This window comes from Arxiozyma heterogenica, assembly GCF_036370985.1.
Source record: "Arxiozyma heterogenica strain weizmannii chromosome Unknown scaffold_22, whole genome shotgun sequence".
Classification (NCBI taxonomy): Eukaryota; Fungi; Ascomycota; class Saccharomycetes; order Saccharomycetales; family Saccharomycetaceae; genus Arxiozyma; species Arxiozyma heterogenica.
Genome location: NW_027042675.1, coordinates 138574 through 155254, shown reverse-complemented (window position 1 = coordinate 155254; position 16681 = coordinate 138574). Strand labels below are relative to the sequence as shown.

The window sequence follows — 16681 nt, the reverse complement described above, 5'->3', positions numbered from 1 at the left end:
TTTACAAATATAGTAGAAAAACTGTCAAATCTACCAATCTACAGATACATACAAAAGAGGAATGTGATCGAATAAATGGTTGTTATATACTTTACAACATTATATATAAATGTCTTGATGAATAAAAGAACACGTTAGGAGGTGGATGGAATGAAAAAAAAAAGTAAGACTAATATGAGCCGATTTAATTTACCAACAGTTTTTCATGGAAGCAGGAAGGGGATAAACGTTATAGAATGCAGAGGAATAATAATATAAAAAAAAAAATGAAGAAAAATATAGGTATAAATGGAAAAAAAAAATTAATTACGGGGATGAAATGTCATTAAATTAGGATAAGATTCAGATGCTACAATCAACACCAGAAAGCCCAGTATCTTTTCCACCTTGGGCCATTTTTTAGTTTTTCTCTGTATTCCTCTTGTTCTTGTCTTAACACTTCTTCATCGTAAATATGTCTTTGATAAATTAAATCAATATCAGAGGCTCTAATATATAATCTCCAGTCCCTCTTCCAGATTTTGTAACCAAAGTAAAAAACTATTAAAATTGGCATAGCTAGATAATTTTCAAAGAATGACTGAACATCTATTTTTCCTTCACCAATTGGTGCAAGGGCCACCCAGAATTGACCAATAAGAATCAAAAACATCAAGGTAAAAGAAAAGATGGACCCCCAGATACCAACTTGTGACAAATAACCAATTTCGCCAAGAGATCTACCTTGAGCTTTCATAGCCATTCTGAATCTGATATGAGATAAACATATAGACATCCATGTGAAAAGTTGAGATAGACCAGAAATGGACAATAACCAAGTGAAGACCTCATCCTCCTTTGGAGATGATGCACAAAAGGCAATGACACCGAATAAACATGCGGCTAAGATACCCATTAATGGTCTACCAGCTCTGTCAATATAAGTAAAGATTTGGGGTGCATAACCTTGTTTAGCTAAAGTTAACAACATTCTTGAACTAGAGTAAAAGGCGGAATTTGCAACAGACAAAACCGAAAGGATAATAACAGTATTAATGAAATGTGGGACGACTCTAACACCATGGTTAGCAATAGCTAAGACATATGGAGATGCTTTAATACCGTTAGATTGGGTACCTAGTAGTTGATTAGAGTTATAAGGGACAAGGAACCCAATAATGATGATGGAAGCCAAATAAATACATAAAGCTCTATAAATAATCTTCTTAGCCGCGGATGGAATAGCTTTACGTGGATTGGATTGTTCAGAAGCAGTGATGGCAATAAATTCAGATTGACCAAAAGAGAAAGCTGCAGTAACGAAAACATTAACAACACCTTTGAAACGATCAATTGCTTTATCACCTCTAAATGCACCAGGATCATGCCAATAACGACCACCAATGTAACCACTGGTACCAGCACCACCACAGATGATTATAATGCCTAAAGTGAAGAATCCAGCCATCATTAGACATTTACAAGTGTTAAAAAAGAATTCTGCTTCAGCATAACCGGCAGCACCACCAAGAAGATTAATACCCACAATTAAGACATAGAAGATGACGACAAAGATATCAGGATCAACTTTTGTAGTCCAATATTTGATTGTCATAGAAGCAGTAACCAATTCAAGAGGACAAACACAAAGCCATTGGAGACAATAAACCCAAGCGACAGAGAATCCAAGAGCAGGATCGATTAGAAAACTTGGATAAGCATTAAATCCACCAACTAAAGTCAAATAGTTGACAGCCATTTCACCACATGCCTGAATAATACAATAAACCATTAAACCCATGATAGCATAACCAATAACCAAGGCACCTGGGCCACCGTGGGACAAAGTGGCACCATTACCAACTAATAAACCAGTACCAATCCCAGTACCTAAGGAGATCATGATAACATGACGAGGTTTAATAGTCTTTTTCAACTTTTTGTCAGTTTCATCATTACTAGCTTCACCATCTGTCTTTTTGGCCATAGCATCTACAATCATATCAGCATCACCTTCATTTGAACCCATTTCAATATCCATGTCAGAACTAGTACCATGAGTATCATGAACAGGATCATCTGCTCTTTTAAAGGAATCGATAAATTTTCTAAATCTTGAGACAGGTTTATTATCAGAATAGGAATAATCATTTTGGGAACCATTACTATTTTTCAACGTTTCAAAATATTCAACTTCATTTTCTTGTTCAGTGGACTTAATTTCTGTTGTTCCATTTTTCAAGTCTTTTAATTCAAATCTTGAATCAGAACCACCAATTGGAGAGGATGGCATTTTAAATAATTTTATTTGCTTTTTGTTTTTTTTATATATCTATATTTGTATTTGAACGACTTTTCTAGCTTTGCTAACAATATAGGATAATCAAATATTTATTAGTGGCAAAGAGAACGGTGAAATATTAAATAATAAAATATAGGAAAGAAAAAGTATGAATCAAATGAAGCTGTTAAATAAAGTTTTTCAAATAATGCTAACAAAAAAATGTTGGCAAATGAGTTGGAATATAATCTCGTCTATTAGGAAAAAATGAAATTTGAAAAAAAAAAAAAGGAATGAAAAAAAAATAGTCGGGGAAAAAAAAGAAATGCTACACAATGGAAAGTAATAATTAATGAATTGATAAGTCAATCAATATATACACACGGAGAAAAGAATGTATTAAATAATCACACACAACTTGGTATGTTTTTTATTTGTTTGTTTATTTGTTTGTTGGACTATATTATATCTGTTTTCTCCAGATACTGAAAGGAAATAACAAGGAAAAGGAAGATAGTGATCCTGAAAAGAAAAAAAACGTTAGAGCCCAATCCGTGAGTAAGATGTAGCGTTATATATATAAAGAATGACTAAGAAGTAGAGACTTACAGAAGGAAACTTTGGAAGAGAGAGAAATTGCCAAGACGTACAAGAAGATCGTCATGCATAATATCCACTATTTCAGCGTCTGTAGTTCCCTTCTTCAATCTCCTTTGTGCGGGATGCACAACGGTGTCCAAAATGGAGACTTTATATATATACAATTTTTTTTTCTTTTAAATAAAATAAAGGCAAGTTGATTTATTATATAATTCAATCTAATCAATTTTCTCGTAATTACAACAAAAAAAATTTACATCACTCATTAATGACGATTGTATAATTCGAAAAAATGTGAAAGTAAGTGGGTTGAAGAAGAGAAAAGAATAGAAAAATAAAAACAAAAAAAAATAAAAAAGAAAAAGATGAAAAGTGAAAAGCAAAAAAGAGAAAATAAAAAGTATTTACCAGGGGAAATTTTACAGTACTGGGGGCACAGAAAGAATATGATAATTTTCATTGGCCAAACCTCGAATATAAGTTTTATTTCTTGGGGTTACTGGCAAATAATAGAGAGATGTGGTGAGATATAATGGCTTTTTTTTTCTAAAATTTCAAATTCCAAAAAAATACTTAGGTGTTTTGATGAGTAAATAAATAATTTCTCGATATTATTGCGGTGAGTAATTAGGCTATTTTACTCGAGAAGTTATCAATTTCATTTACCCCACACATATTCTTATCTTTCTCTTATCTATTATTTCCAGAAAGCTGCATTTTTAGATAAGGAAATTTGTCTTATCAGTAAATATCATTGATCACTCCTTACAGACTCCTGTAAATTTTGATACAACAAATATACATACAATATTTATTTTAAAAAAATTCAGAGCCGTGCCTTGGTATCTATTGTTTTTTTATTGAACGGCATCGAAAAATAAATAATACAAACAACAGATATTGTGTATATTTTCCTTCAGGTTTTTTTTTTCGAATTATATAATGAGTCTGAAATATTATAATCTTCACAATTTCTTAAAAAATTCAATCTCTTAATCATTGATCTAAAAAATGAGGAAAGGGGCGGTACCATGGAAGGATAATTACGTTGTTTGGTTTTTCCTTTTAGTGTTTAACCTAAAAAAAGTTTTCAAAAAATATCCATTGAGATAGCAATAAAAATATATTAAACTTAATCAGGGGGTATTTAGTCAAAAAAAAAAAAAAAAAAAAAAAAAAAAAAAAACAGTTTAAGAAATTTGTAAAAATGCAAAAATGATAATTGTATCTGTTGTTATCGTTGTATTTGCAAACTAATGCACTATTTTCCAAAAATAAGATACTCGGCTTAGTTAGTAAAAAATGGAGTCTTTTTCGTTTATTTCTTGTAGGAATATTACCTAAAATATCTTATAACCTAGTATTTTAAGCAGTTCATTTTACTTAAAAAAAATATTTCACTTAAAACCCTAAATTTTTTAGTATTCAAAAAAAAATTAAAAAAAAGGAGAAATCTGATTTATTTAATTGTGAGAGAAGTTTGCAATATATTTTAGAAAATTCCCGTATAAGGAAATTTGTTGGCCAGAGTCAAAATGAAAAACTTAAAATACAATATCGGGGTTTAACTCTAGCATAGCAATAACAGTTAGAATATGAAAGAAAACTTGTTAGGGTTGGAAAATATGTTATTTTTAAATAGTAAGAAATTGAGATAATGGAAAAGTTCTAGAGCACACTAACGCACCTATATATACTAATGATCTTACATTTTTTGTGATAGTTTAATTAGATGTGTACGTTCTTTCTTGCTATTTAATTTTTAATTTTTTATTCTTGTGTTCTTTCAGGTAGGAGAGATGACTCACATTGTTCTAGCTTTAGTCTATAACCTTTGTTGGAAACAGAGATCGGCACAACAATTGGGCATCTTGGTTTGTCATAAGTTTCAGAAATTTTTTTAGTTACTAATATTGTTGACTGATTGATAATTACTTACTTTTAAAAAAAGAAGAAAAAGAAGAAAAAGAAAAAAAAAAAGAATCAGATTGACTCTATTTATTTTTAATCTGACAGAATTCGATTAACATTATTAATTTTTTCTTTTTTTTCTTTTTTCTTCTTTTCAAAATTATGATAATTATTATCAAATTGTTATAAAATAAGGAAAAACTAAATCAGCTATAATCTGACCACAAATTTTTTTTTTTGCGGAGTGAGAGTCATTTGTTATTGCATAAAAATCAATTATGTCTTGCTTTTTTAACTCTAAACTATTTCTATATATGGGTAGGACTACATAGTGTAAAATCAGCATTCTTTTTATTAGTAGAATAATACTATTTTCACTTAGTAAAGTAGATGATAATGTAAAAATGAACACATTTTTTATGGTGGGAAAATATATACATTTCTATCATAAAGGTACTAGATCTTTTTTTTTTTCTTTAATTATTTTTTCTAATGATCTTATTTAGAATTTCAAATTAAATAAATAAAAGATATAATACTGACTAAAATATTTTATGACATTTCATAGTAATCAGTTTTCTTTTTTTTTGATTTTTGTCTTAGTTGTTTTCTTTCCTGAGATTTTGATAGATATTAAGTTAACATAATTTTAAGATTGTAGTTTTTTTTTTTTGCATTATTAAGAAGTTCAATTATTCGTTGGAAAGAGTTTTGGTAATATCTAAAAGTTTTCTTTGTAGTATTATTATTAGTTTACATTCTATATTTATTGTGCAATATTTTTGGCAGAGTTTTGACCTCAAAAAATGTAAAAATATTGAAATAAGATTAAAGATGTATGTATGTGATAATCTAAATTATCTATATCAAATGATTGATAATTTTATAATAGCTTACAAAAGAAGAGTTAAAATAATATGTGATATAGTGTATAATAGTTATATATGTATATTTAGTATGTAGAACAAAATAAGGTAAGCAATAAAATAATAATTTATAGTACCATTAATATCCTACTATAAATAGCTAAAACTAATAACATTACCGACATCTTGTTATAAATTATATTATCTTTTTTTATTAATTTAAAATGAATGCTAGTAATAATTTTGTAATTGTTTATTTTTTAATATTTTGTTTTGACTTTGTTGTATCTTGTGGATCCAAAAGAAAAAAACATTTTTGCATTTTTCACAAATCTTTTTCTTCCTCGCAAAATGATAAACATTGGAAATACACATGAGCACTCGCAAACATTTTCAACTACTACCTGTTAGTAATATATACAAATGAGCAATTATTATATATTTACTTGTTGAAATAGAATGTTCTATGATAAAATAGATAGAACAATAAGATTTTAGCAGACACTAAACGATAAATTGTTGAGTAATAATTGTTGAGAGGTCACCAAAAGTTGTTGAGTTTGTTTATTAAATATCTTACTGTTCGTAGAGGAAAATGGCTTAATGTTAACATATATAAAGCCAAGGATTTCATCATACATTATTTTTATCTTATTTACAATCTTTGTATATAATTATTTCTATGTTGTATATAGAGAAAGAAAGTGAAGAACTTTATTATAATTTTGTATACTAAATCTGTTTAATATAATATTGAGAATGTTTACTATATATCCAATGAATAAAGGCGCTCATTCTCAACATTACTAAAAAAAAATTTTTTTCATTTCCTTTTGCTTAATGTGTTCTCATACTAAGATTTAGGATACATTACAAATAATAGTCCATTGTCCTCAAAAAAAAAAAATTCTTCTAGTAAAAACTAAAATAAAATAAAACCAATTATAGAGAACAACATCATCAATAAAATCAACTTATAAATTCCAACATTTTAATAAAGAAAAATAAGATAACTTAACTAAATTTTTTAACTTTTAAATAATTGGTAGTGAACTTAATGAAAGGGAACAAATATACAAAAATACCACTATTGTATTCCACATATTTTTTATAACTATACAAATTGATTAATTTTTCAATAAAATAACTAACATTTTCGAAAATTACATCAAATCAATCTAAATGACACTAATAAAAATCGAACCCTGAAATATACACCCTAATCTTTCTTCCCTCCCTTATTATTCCCGAATAACAAGAAACAAAAAATAAGAACGAAAAAAAAATCCGAAAAGGCAATTAAAATTTATTATCTTTACCTAAAACAGCAAAAAAGATAAAAAAAAGGAAAAACAAAACCCAAGAGGAAATTCACAAAGGATGCGTTACGGAATTTGGAACGGAATTATAACTTTACACTATCGGAATATAGATGGCTACTTAAAACTCAGAAAATTCGTACGTTATTTTATTTTCCGCCAAATAGTTTTTTCCCTTTCCTTACCAGAAAAAATAGAGAAATTAAAGAGGGAAAAATTTACAAGAAACTTTTTCCTTGCATAACATTTCCAATAAACAAAACAAGATAAAACTAACATTCCTCGAGAAACAGACTGATAGCAACATCTTTTTGAAAAAAACTAACGCTTGAGTCAATCGCTTTGAATACTATTATTGCTGTCAACTCCTCTATTTGACGTTTATCCACCTACCTACGCATACGTAACCGTAATCTATATAAACGTTTGCATTCTCCAATATATTTTAAACTAAGAGAATCACATCAAGTGTTAACTATTCTCTCTTTTTTCATTAAAAGTTTTTATTTTTTATTTATCTTTTTAATTAAATTATTTACTACAATTCCTAAACCCTGTGATATAATCCATTTTTGCTTGTTTATAGTCTACTAATCAATTGTTTCGATTCTATCTCTATTTTTTTACTTTTTGACAAAATTTACCTTCTATTTAATTTTCAACCTAATGACAATGGATTCAATGGAATTACCTTCTATCAGTAGCACTACTAGTATTTCAGATAATCCTGCATTGAAAAATTATTATGAAAAGTTATTATTTAAAAATGGTAGTAACAAATCTTTGACGGATTTTCAACATGAATTTAATCCCAATAACGACAACAGTACATTTGATAAAAATGATATTACTAACAGAGTTGACTTCATCAAAGGCTTTAATCATAACGACAACAATCATGATCATACAACAAACTCTACTTCTACTTCCACTTCTTCTACCACAATTGCAACCACTAACCATTCTCCATTAATAGGTAATGAACACTTTAGTCCTTTAACTAAATTAGATTCACAGCAACAATTTGAAAATGTTGATCCAAAGAAAAGGGTAAGTAAAGTGACTTTCCCATCTTTACAGATCATTCCAAATGAATCAGAAAGTAATTCGATGGAACCAACAAGTAATTACGATATATCTATGTTTCAATCTGCTGGTTTGCCATATGAACGTAGTAATATCATTAGTAATAATATTGTTAAAAGCGGTTCCCAATCTAATGGTAGAAGAAAATCTATCTTCAATTTCTCGGAAATTAATAAAAAGTCTAATAACAACATCGGAATCATTGTAAATTCTTCCAACTCTAATGCTACGACAACTTCAAATGGTCAACCTGTTTTAACATTTAATAACTTTAATTTTAATGGTACTAGTAATCATGTGAATAGCAACAATACTACCACTACTAACATTGCTGCTGCCAACAATAGTAATACTATGAATTCAAATATCACAAGTGCTGGCGACTTGTTTCTACCAAATAAACAGACTCTCTTTGCTAGTGAAAGAAGATCTTCTTACATTTCTGATTCTTTGATTCATCATAATTATGGTAACAATAACAGCATTAGTAATTATCATAATATTGATCCAAATATGGTTAACAACAGTGGACTATTAAATAATTATCACTTTAACAGTCAGAATGATTATACCCAAATGATACCAAATAGAAATAATTCTAATCTTATTCAAAATAATCCTAATCTTAATTATTATGACCAACTTAATAATAATTCTAATAGCATTGCTACACTACAAAGATCAAATGATAATGGCTTATTACCGCAGAGTGTTTGTCTACGGAGTCCTGCTACCTTATTGAGCCAAATGTTCAATAATACCAACAATATTAATCCTTCTGATACTAAACTACATACTAATGGGTACCCATATAGTAAATTGTCCAATATGCCATCACAGAATGAGCGGTATGTCACCACCATACAACAAACCTATAATAATATCGGTAGTATGAATACTGATTTTACTAATCCAATAATGAATAATTATAACAATCAAAGAAGAAACACACAACCTGCTTTATTTTCAATGAATGGAAATAAGAATACCAATGGCAATTCAAAAAAGAATAATCAATATGGTTATTTGAATTATTTGAATAATACAAGATACGTTAATGCTTCTTCTACCAATAACAATAATAACATAACGACAAATAGTAATAATAATATGAATCACAACAACGATAACAACAGTAATAACCAAGATAATGGATTAATATTATTAAATACAAGACAGTTAACATCATCTTCTGAGTTGCAAAAAATATACGAGGAATGTGGTAAAAATTATTTTTCAAGTGAACAAGTCTATAATTTTGGTGATTATATTAAAGGTTTATTAAATATCGATTCCAATAACAATGATAAAAATAAAGATTCTGAATATATGACTATTAAAAAGTCAGTCTCAAAGTTTTTATCATTTTTAAAGAGCTGTAATTTAAGTTATAACTCACAATCTGATACCTTTATATCCAAAAGTAGTACAAACACTACTGCTAACAACAATAATAATAATGCTGTTTCGACCAATGGTGGCAAAAGACTATTCAATGCATCAATTCAAAATAATACTAATAGTAATAATAATTCCACATCCACTTACTTACATTATAAACCCTTAGTGTTAGTCTCTTTGAAGAATGGTAAATTAGAATTATTATCAATCCCATCGAATAGTAACTTACTTATAAAACGTGGAGATCTGATCATTATCGATGGTGACCGTGGTAAGGATTTGGCATTAGTAGTAGAACCAGTTATAAATTTAGATATGGCATTAATGATAAATTTTTTAAAGAAAAAAATCCATTTTGACTCGTTGATTACAAATCGAGATCAACATTATCCTAATAGTAAGTTTATTAACGCTTTAGTCAATGCTACACAGAGATTAACTGATGAATTAGACCCTAAACTATACGATGTCATTGAATTAATTCAATTAGTAGTTCCATCTAAACAGATAGTCAGATTTGCCACACCATGGGAAGTCAGTTCCAATTTACATAATAAATTTCAAGATGAATTGAAAGCATTACATATTGCACAACTAAAATTAAAATCATTAAATAATCATGACTCGCCATCATCATCATCTGCAACAAATTCTAATAATGCCAATAATAGTACTGCTGTAGAAGCCAACAGCAACAGTACGAAATTAAACATTAAAATACTTAATGCTGAGTTCCAATTTGATAGAAAGAAATTAACATTTTATTATATATGTGAAGAACGTAATGATTTTAGAGAATTAATCAAAGAATTATTCAAGTTTTATAAGACACGTATCTGGTTATGTGCTATACCAAACAATTTGAATATAGACAAATTATATTGTGATAATCAACAACATAAATTAAAGATGTATCAGGAAATGACGCCGCATTACATTAACGATGATTTGAGTGACACAAATTTGCAACAAAATGGATCTAGTAGATTCTTTGCAGCACCAGCATTGAATCAATTGAAGTTGGATGATTTCCAAATTGGCGTTTATAAAGAATTAGTGAAAGCTCTGTTCTCCTCTCCTTCTTCATAATTATCTTCTTCTTCTTCATAATTATCTTTCTTCTTCTTAATTACCTTCTTCTTCTTAATTAGGAGATATCAATTATTAAACCAGATCAAAACATATAAGAAAATAAACACAGACACATACCAACATTTATAGAGGAACATAATACATACATACATACATATATACGTATGGACGTGCCTATATATAGATATTTTAAAAAAAAATTTTTTTTGTTCTTATTTTTAATTACTACGTTACCATAATATTTTTAACCATAATTTGTAATACTTAATTCTGTATTTTGTAAATGAATACATATTTTATTAAATGAGGTAGAAAAAAAGATATGAAATAGATTCAAGTTTTTAACAATGTTTAATAATATATATAACTGTGTTTAGTTCTATCTTCTCTTGGTTCTCTTATTATTATTATTATCTTTTATTTTATCTTTTTTACATACGTTACATAGATAAAATTATACTGTACTGTATATATATATATACAAATCAAAAAATCGTCAACGTTACGACGAAAAAAAAGAACAAAAAACAAAAAAAGAAAACTCCATATATAACATAACACAACACTGTTTTATTCGTTCAGTCATGTTCAGCAAAGAAAAAATTTATAGCCAACAATTTTAATTTGTTAGCAAGAGCCCATTTTTCGATACCTGTGGCAGGTGTGCCATATCCCCAATTGACTCTTTCTTCAATGGAAGTAAAGATATGATTATCCTCAATCTCTTCAAACAAAAGGAAAACATAACGATGTTCACCAGTGCCAGCTGGAGGACCTGGTCCCATATATTTGACTACTTTATGACCGTTAGTTATTAAGCCGCCAGTTGGTTCGTGAAACTTGATACCAGTCTGGACGAAATGACAATATTCGGACCATTTATGGTCTACTCTGGAAGGAGCATCTGGGTCTGTCATTACTAATGTATAACACTTATCTAGATTTAGTGGAAAGTCGTTGTTAGCCAAATAAGTGACTTTTGGGGCTTCTTGGGTCAATTTAGGAGACAATTTGTTACCTTGATTGACCACGACATTTGGGTGTGGATACTCAATGGATAGAGTCCCAGATAAAGACAAGCTTGCAGGATTTGTGACTTTTGGAAAAAGATCCTTAATCACCTCATGCTTATTCAAAACCTCTAATAAACTCTTCATTTTTATTAGTTAAACCAAAACTACTAATAAAACCTGCTGGGTTAAAGATGTATGTATATTACTATATATATATATATATATATAGTATTGTTTAAATAGAGTTAAACCAATGTTGCTGCTGCAATATGTCGTAATGAAAGGATACCAATATGCTATAATTTGTACAAATGACATTAAAAGTCAGAATTTGACATAAAAATAAATCAATGAATATTACCAAAAAGAAAAAAGAAAAAAGAAAAAAAAAAGGGGAGGGGGTGGGGAAGGATTAGAAAGAGAAAAAAAAAACAAACAGTAAATTTTTTTGGGTTGCCACAGAAACCACATGACACAAAAGCACGTAATCCACAGTTTTGCAAACGAATTTGTTTTTTCTTTTTCTTTTTCTTTTTTTACTGGACATTTTCTGTGGAAGGCGATAATTATTTTTTCTTTTCTTTTCTTTTTTTTTTCAATAACAAAATTTAAACACCGTAATAAAAAAAAATTCAAAACAAAACAAAAAAAGAAAGGACTTACACAATTTGAAGAAGAAAAGCAAACCTTTTTTTTTTCATTTGTTTTTTTATTCTCCTCGTATTGTTTTCTATTGTTAGAGACTTACACAGTTTTTTTAATTTTTTTTGAGAAAACCAAGAACATTTTACAAAAACTGTGGGAAACCACATTTATTTTTTTTCGTTTTAGTCTTTTTCTTTTATTTTCTCGGCAATTTATTTCCCTTACGCTTATACCAAAAGCAAAAGCAAAAGCAAAAGCAAAAACCAAAAAACCAAAAAAAAAAAACAGATAGACACTAAAAAAATATAGGGTTTCGTGAAAAAACACTATAAGCCAGACCAAGCACACGTGACTTCCTCTCAGGTCACATTTACTATTCCTTATTCAACAATTGAAGTCAAACACAAAATCACTGTTCAGTAGAATCCAAGAAAAAGTCTCACGTTATTATTTATTTCCTTATATTTTTTTATTCCCAGAAAACCACGTGGAAGAAACAGTAAAATGAACAACACGTCGTTGTTAGTTGTTAGGGTACCCCATATTTTACCTGTATAGATGTCCATGTAGAAGATAGGGTTTATCTCTTTCACTTCAACTTTTATCGGTGTCTTCCAAACTAAAATGGACAAAACGGACCAAAAAAAAAAAAAGAAAAACAAGATTATTTACCCTGCATCGTTTAAAAAAAACCACCAACATCAAAAACCTTCACGCTTTTTGTTCTTTTTACCACAAATAGGCGAAACATTCTTAGCCCGAAAAATAAAAAAAAATTGTTTTTTTTTTATTTTTTATTTTTGTATTCACCTATTTTCCATCTCCTATTATTTTATACGATCGAATGTTTATGAGGAAAATCCGATGAGATGAAAAAAAAATTTTTTTTTCTCTTTCTTCTTTTTCTCTATTTTTGATTGTTTTTCTTTTGTTATGCCCACATTTAATTCCAATATATCCATCCTACTAGGAAATATCTCTTCCAAGATCGTCCAAATAATTTCACTAGCGATGACCATTATATATAAAGTTGAAAATACTCGAGGGCATACGAATTCTCTGTGCTTTTTTCTGACAAGTTAGTCTCCTATCTTCTCTGGTACTTCATCTTTGTCTTTCTTTTCTCTCTTTTTTTTTTTTTTTCCAATCACTCCTCTTCTCTTGCAGTAACCTTACAAACACGCACGCATACACGCATATATACATCAATTCAATAGACAAAATGGCTGGTACTTTCTTATTCACTTCTGAATCCGTCGGTGAAGGTCACCCAGATAAGATCTGTGACCAAGTCTCTGATGCTATCCTAGACGCCTGTTTGGAGCAAGATCCGCACTCCAGAGTCGCCTGTGAAACCGCTGCCAAGACTGGTATGATCTTGGTCTTCGGTGAAATCACCACCAAGGCCACCATTGACTACCAAAAAATTGTCAGAGACACCATCAAGAGAATCGGTTACGACTCCTCTGACAAAGGTTTCGATTACAAGACCTGTAACGTTCTTGTCGCCATCGAACAACAATCCCCAGATATCGCCCAAGGTGTCCATGAGGAAAAAGCCATCGAAGACATCGGTGCCGGTGACCAAGGTATTATGTTCGGTTACGCCACAGACGAAACCCCAGAAGGTTTACCATTAACCATCCTTTTAGCTCACAGATTGAACATGGCTATGGCTGATGCCAGAAGACACGGTAATTTAGACTGGTTGAGACCAGACACCAAGACCCAAGTCACCATCGAGTATAAGGAAGATCACGGCAGATGGATCCCATTAAGAATCGATACCATCGTTGTCTCCGCTCAACACGCCGAATATATCTCCACCGAAGAACTAAGAAAGTTGATAAAGTCTGAAATCATTGAAAAAGTTTGTCCAGCTGAATTATTAGATGAAAATACTAAGTATTTCATTCAACCATCCGGTAGATTCGTTATCGGTGGTCCTCAAGGTGACGCTGGTTTAACCGGTAGAAAGATCATTGTCGACGCTTACGGTGGTGCCTCTGCCGTCGGTGGTGGTGCCTTCTCCGGTAAAGATTACTCCAAAGTCGACCGTTCAGCTGCTTACGCCGCTAGATGGGTCGCCAAATCCTTGATCGCCGCTGGCTTATGTAAGAGAGTCTCTGTTCAATTTTCTTATGCTATCGGTGTTGCTGAGCCCTTATCTATACACGTTGACACCTACGGTACTGCCGAAAAGTCTGATGAAGAAATTATTGACATTATCAGAAAGAACTTCGATTTGAGACCAGGTATCTTAGTCAAGGAATTAGATTTGGCTAGACCAATCTACTTGCCAACTGCTTCCTACGGTCACTTCACTAACCAAGATTACCCATGGGAAAAACCAAAGACTTTAAAGTTTTAAATGAAAAGATGATTGTTTAATTATTTCATCTTTTTTTTTTTTCTCTTTTTTTTCCCCACCCCCTTCCTCACTCACCTTTCCTACTTATCTTTGATATTCAACATTCATTTTTTCTATTATTTGTTTTATAGATAAACACCATATTGTTGTTTCATTTTGACCTTTCACCCCTTCCTATATTCATAGATGAACATTGTCATTTACTAATATTATTAATTCAACTTAATAACAAGAAAGAATGAAAGAAAAAAAAAAGAAAAAGATATACTTAAATGTATAAATTTGTGTGTTTTTTTTCTTTCTAATCATGTACAAATGATTTATCATGTTGGTGCCAATATACCGACACCTCAAATTTTGTTTTTATATGTGCATATATTGTATACTTATATAGTTTATTATTTTTCAACAAAAAAATATTCATGTTCCTATTAATAAATAAATAAATTAGTCAACTAATGCTCTAAATGTTCACAATGCATTAGACTGATTGGATGCAAATATGCTACATTATCTACCACCTCCTCCAACTGAATTCCTCTCTGTGTTCTCTCTATAGTATTTATCTATTATTATGCTATAAAGTATTTAATAAATCCAACGCTTCCTTTAATTGATCTTTTGCAGTGACAATATCCTCATAATTTAACGCACTTATCGCATATTTAGCCAATTTTTGTATCTTTTCTATTTTCGAAGCTTGATCCATCATTTCTACCAATTCATCCTTAGAATATTGATGATGATTATTATAATGATGTGACTGAACCCCATCCAAGGAAGTATCCCCGTTGCTACATTTTGTTTCTTCCTCATATCCCAAAGTCTTGTGTTCCATTTCATATTCACTATCAACATCAGGATTTATTAATTCTAATTTCCTATCTGGCACATCAGTTGGAACAGGGGGTAGTTGAAAATTCGAATCACTATTATCGATACCATCTATGCTATTATGCTCTTCATTTATATCGTCATCATGTTCATCATTTGATATACCAGTTTCCTGTCCAATTATCTCTCCTCCTTTTCCTCCTTTTTCTTTCTTCTCTTGTTTTTTTTGTTCGTCCTCTATCGAATTTGATTGTTCTTCCTTATAGTTATCTTCTTTAAGATGAAGAGTCTCTGGTGAACTTTCAATAACCTTTCCATTTGCCTTATTATTCAATTTCCCTTTAGCAATCTTACTTAAGTACAACTTACAATATTTCAATCTTTTCTGTATAAGTTGCTGTTCCTGTTGCTGTTCCTGTTGCTGTTCCTGTTGCTGTTCTTCAATACCACCATTATTTTCTGATACAGAATCAAAATTCCACATGTGCAAAATTGTTTTAAATAGATCAATACAACACCAAAATCCACGCTTTAAATCTTGTTCAACATTATTATTACCACTGATACTAACATTTTCCTCCTTATTTTGGTTGTCCGTGACCTTTGACAGTTGTTCTAATTTTTGATTATACAGATTCATTGCAAAATTAATAAAATATACCTTTGCCTTATCCTGATCGTTAATTAACAATTTAACATTATTTTCCCCATCATTATCATCAGACGCTAACACACCAGTCTTAAATTGTTCAATACTATCTAACAAATTAGATGCTAATTCAGTCAACTCCTCAGGTCTATTAACCTCATTCAAAATTTTCTCTACAAGATATAACCTTAAATAATAACTTATAATTATTAATCCGACTGCATCAAAATCTTTTGCAGTTTTCAATAATCTAGCTATTGTTACCCTATTAATAGTCATCTTAATCAGGAAGATAAAGTAGATATTTCCACACGAATCTATATTTTTATATTCCTATCACTACCCTTGATTGTAAACTAATAGCTTGCTCTTCATAAGTTAACAATTTATCCTCCATTTTTAAATGTGCGGTTCTAAAAAGAATATAAAAAATATGGAAAATTTTTGAAGAGTTTCAAAAACAGGAACTTTTCTAGACAGGAGAAGAAGCGCATAGATAGAGATAATACAAACCTGTACATAGTTGGCTATTATTCACCCAACTGGTTAATTGACAGTAACACCATCTTTCGTGATATTATAGAGTGCCTTTTTTTTGTTATCATTACTTTAGGAAGAAAAATTATAAATAACT

The 16681-nt window shown here is 29.9% G+C and overlaps 6 protein-coding genes across 6 annotated transcripts; 3 read left to right on the top strand and 3 right to left on the bottom strand.

The window, feature by feature from the left end:
• Positions 1–355: 355 nt before the first annotated feature.
• AGP1 (amino acid transporter AGP1) lies at positions 356–2272 on the bottom strand (the record flags this gene model as incomplete). Its single annotated transcript, XM_064859349.1, has 1 exon — positions 356–2272. One exon carries the CDS (start codon positions 2270–2272, stop codon positions 356–358), a length of 1917 nt encoding a protein of 638 aa, XP_064713819.1.
• A 5350-nt stretch (positions 2273–7622) lies between these two features.
• Positions 7623–10532, top strand: PWA37_002795 (PSP1 family protein; the record flags this gene model as incomplete). The annotated part of the gene is made up of 1 exon (XM_064859348.1): positions 7623–10532. The coding sequence occupies one exon, from the start codon at positions 7623–7625 to the stop codon at positions 10530–10532; it is 2910 nt and encodes a 969-aa protein (XP_064713818.1).
• A 581-nt stretch (positions 10533–11113) lies between these two features.
• Positions 11114–11692, bottom strand: PWA37_002794 (YbhB/YbcL family Raf kinase inhibitor-like protein; the record flags this gene model as incomplete). Its single annotated transcript, XM_064859347.1, has 1 exon — positions 11114–11692. One exon carries the CDS (start codon positions 11690–11692, stop codon positions 11114–11116), a length of 579 nt encoding a protein of 192 aa, XP_064713817.1.
• A 325-nt stretch (positions 11693–12017) lies between these two features.
• Positions 12018–12485, top strand: PWA37_002793 (uncharacterized protein; the record flags this gene model as incomplete). Its single annotated transcript, XM_064859346.1, has 1 exon — positions 12018–12485. The coding sequence occupies one exon, from the start codon at positions 12018–12020 to the stop codon at positions 12483–12485; it is 468 nt and encodes a 155-aa protein (XP_064713816.1).
• A 930-nt stretch (positions 12486–13415) lies between these two features.
• SAM1 (methionine adenosyltransferase SAM1) lies at positions 13416–14564 on the top strand (the record flags this gene model as incomplete). Its single annotated transcript, XM_064859345.1, has 1 exon — positions 13416–14564. One exon carries the CDS (start codon positions 13416–13418, stop codon positions 14562–14564), a length of 1149 nt encoding a protein of 382 aa, XP_064713815.1.
• Positions 14565–15141: 577 nt separating this feature from the next.
• On the bottom strand, positions 15142–16326 carry VTA1 (Vta1p; the record flags this gene model as incomplete). The annotated part of the gene is made up of 1 exon (XM_064859344.1): positions 15142–16326. The coding sequence occupies one exon, from the start codon at positions 16324–16326 to the stop codon at positions 15142–15144; it is 1185 nt and encodes a 394-aa protein (XP_064713814.1).
• Between the last annotated feature and the right edge of the window lie 355 nt (positions 16327–16681).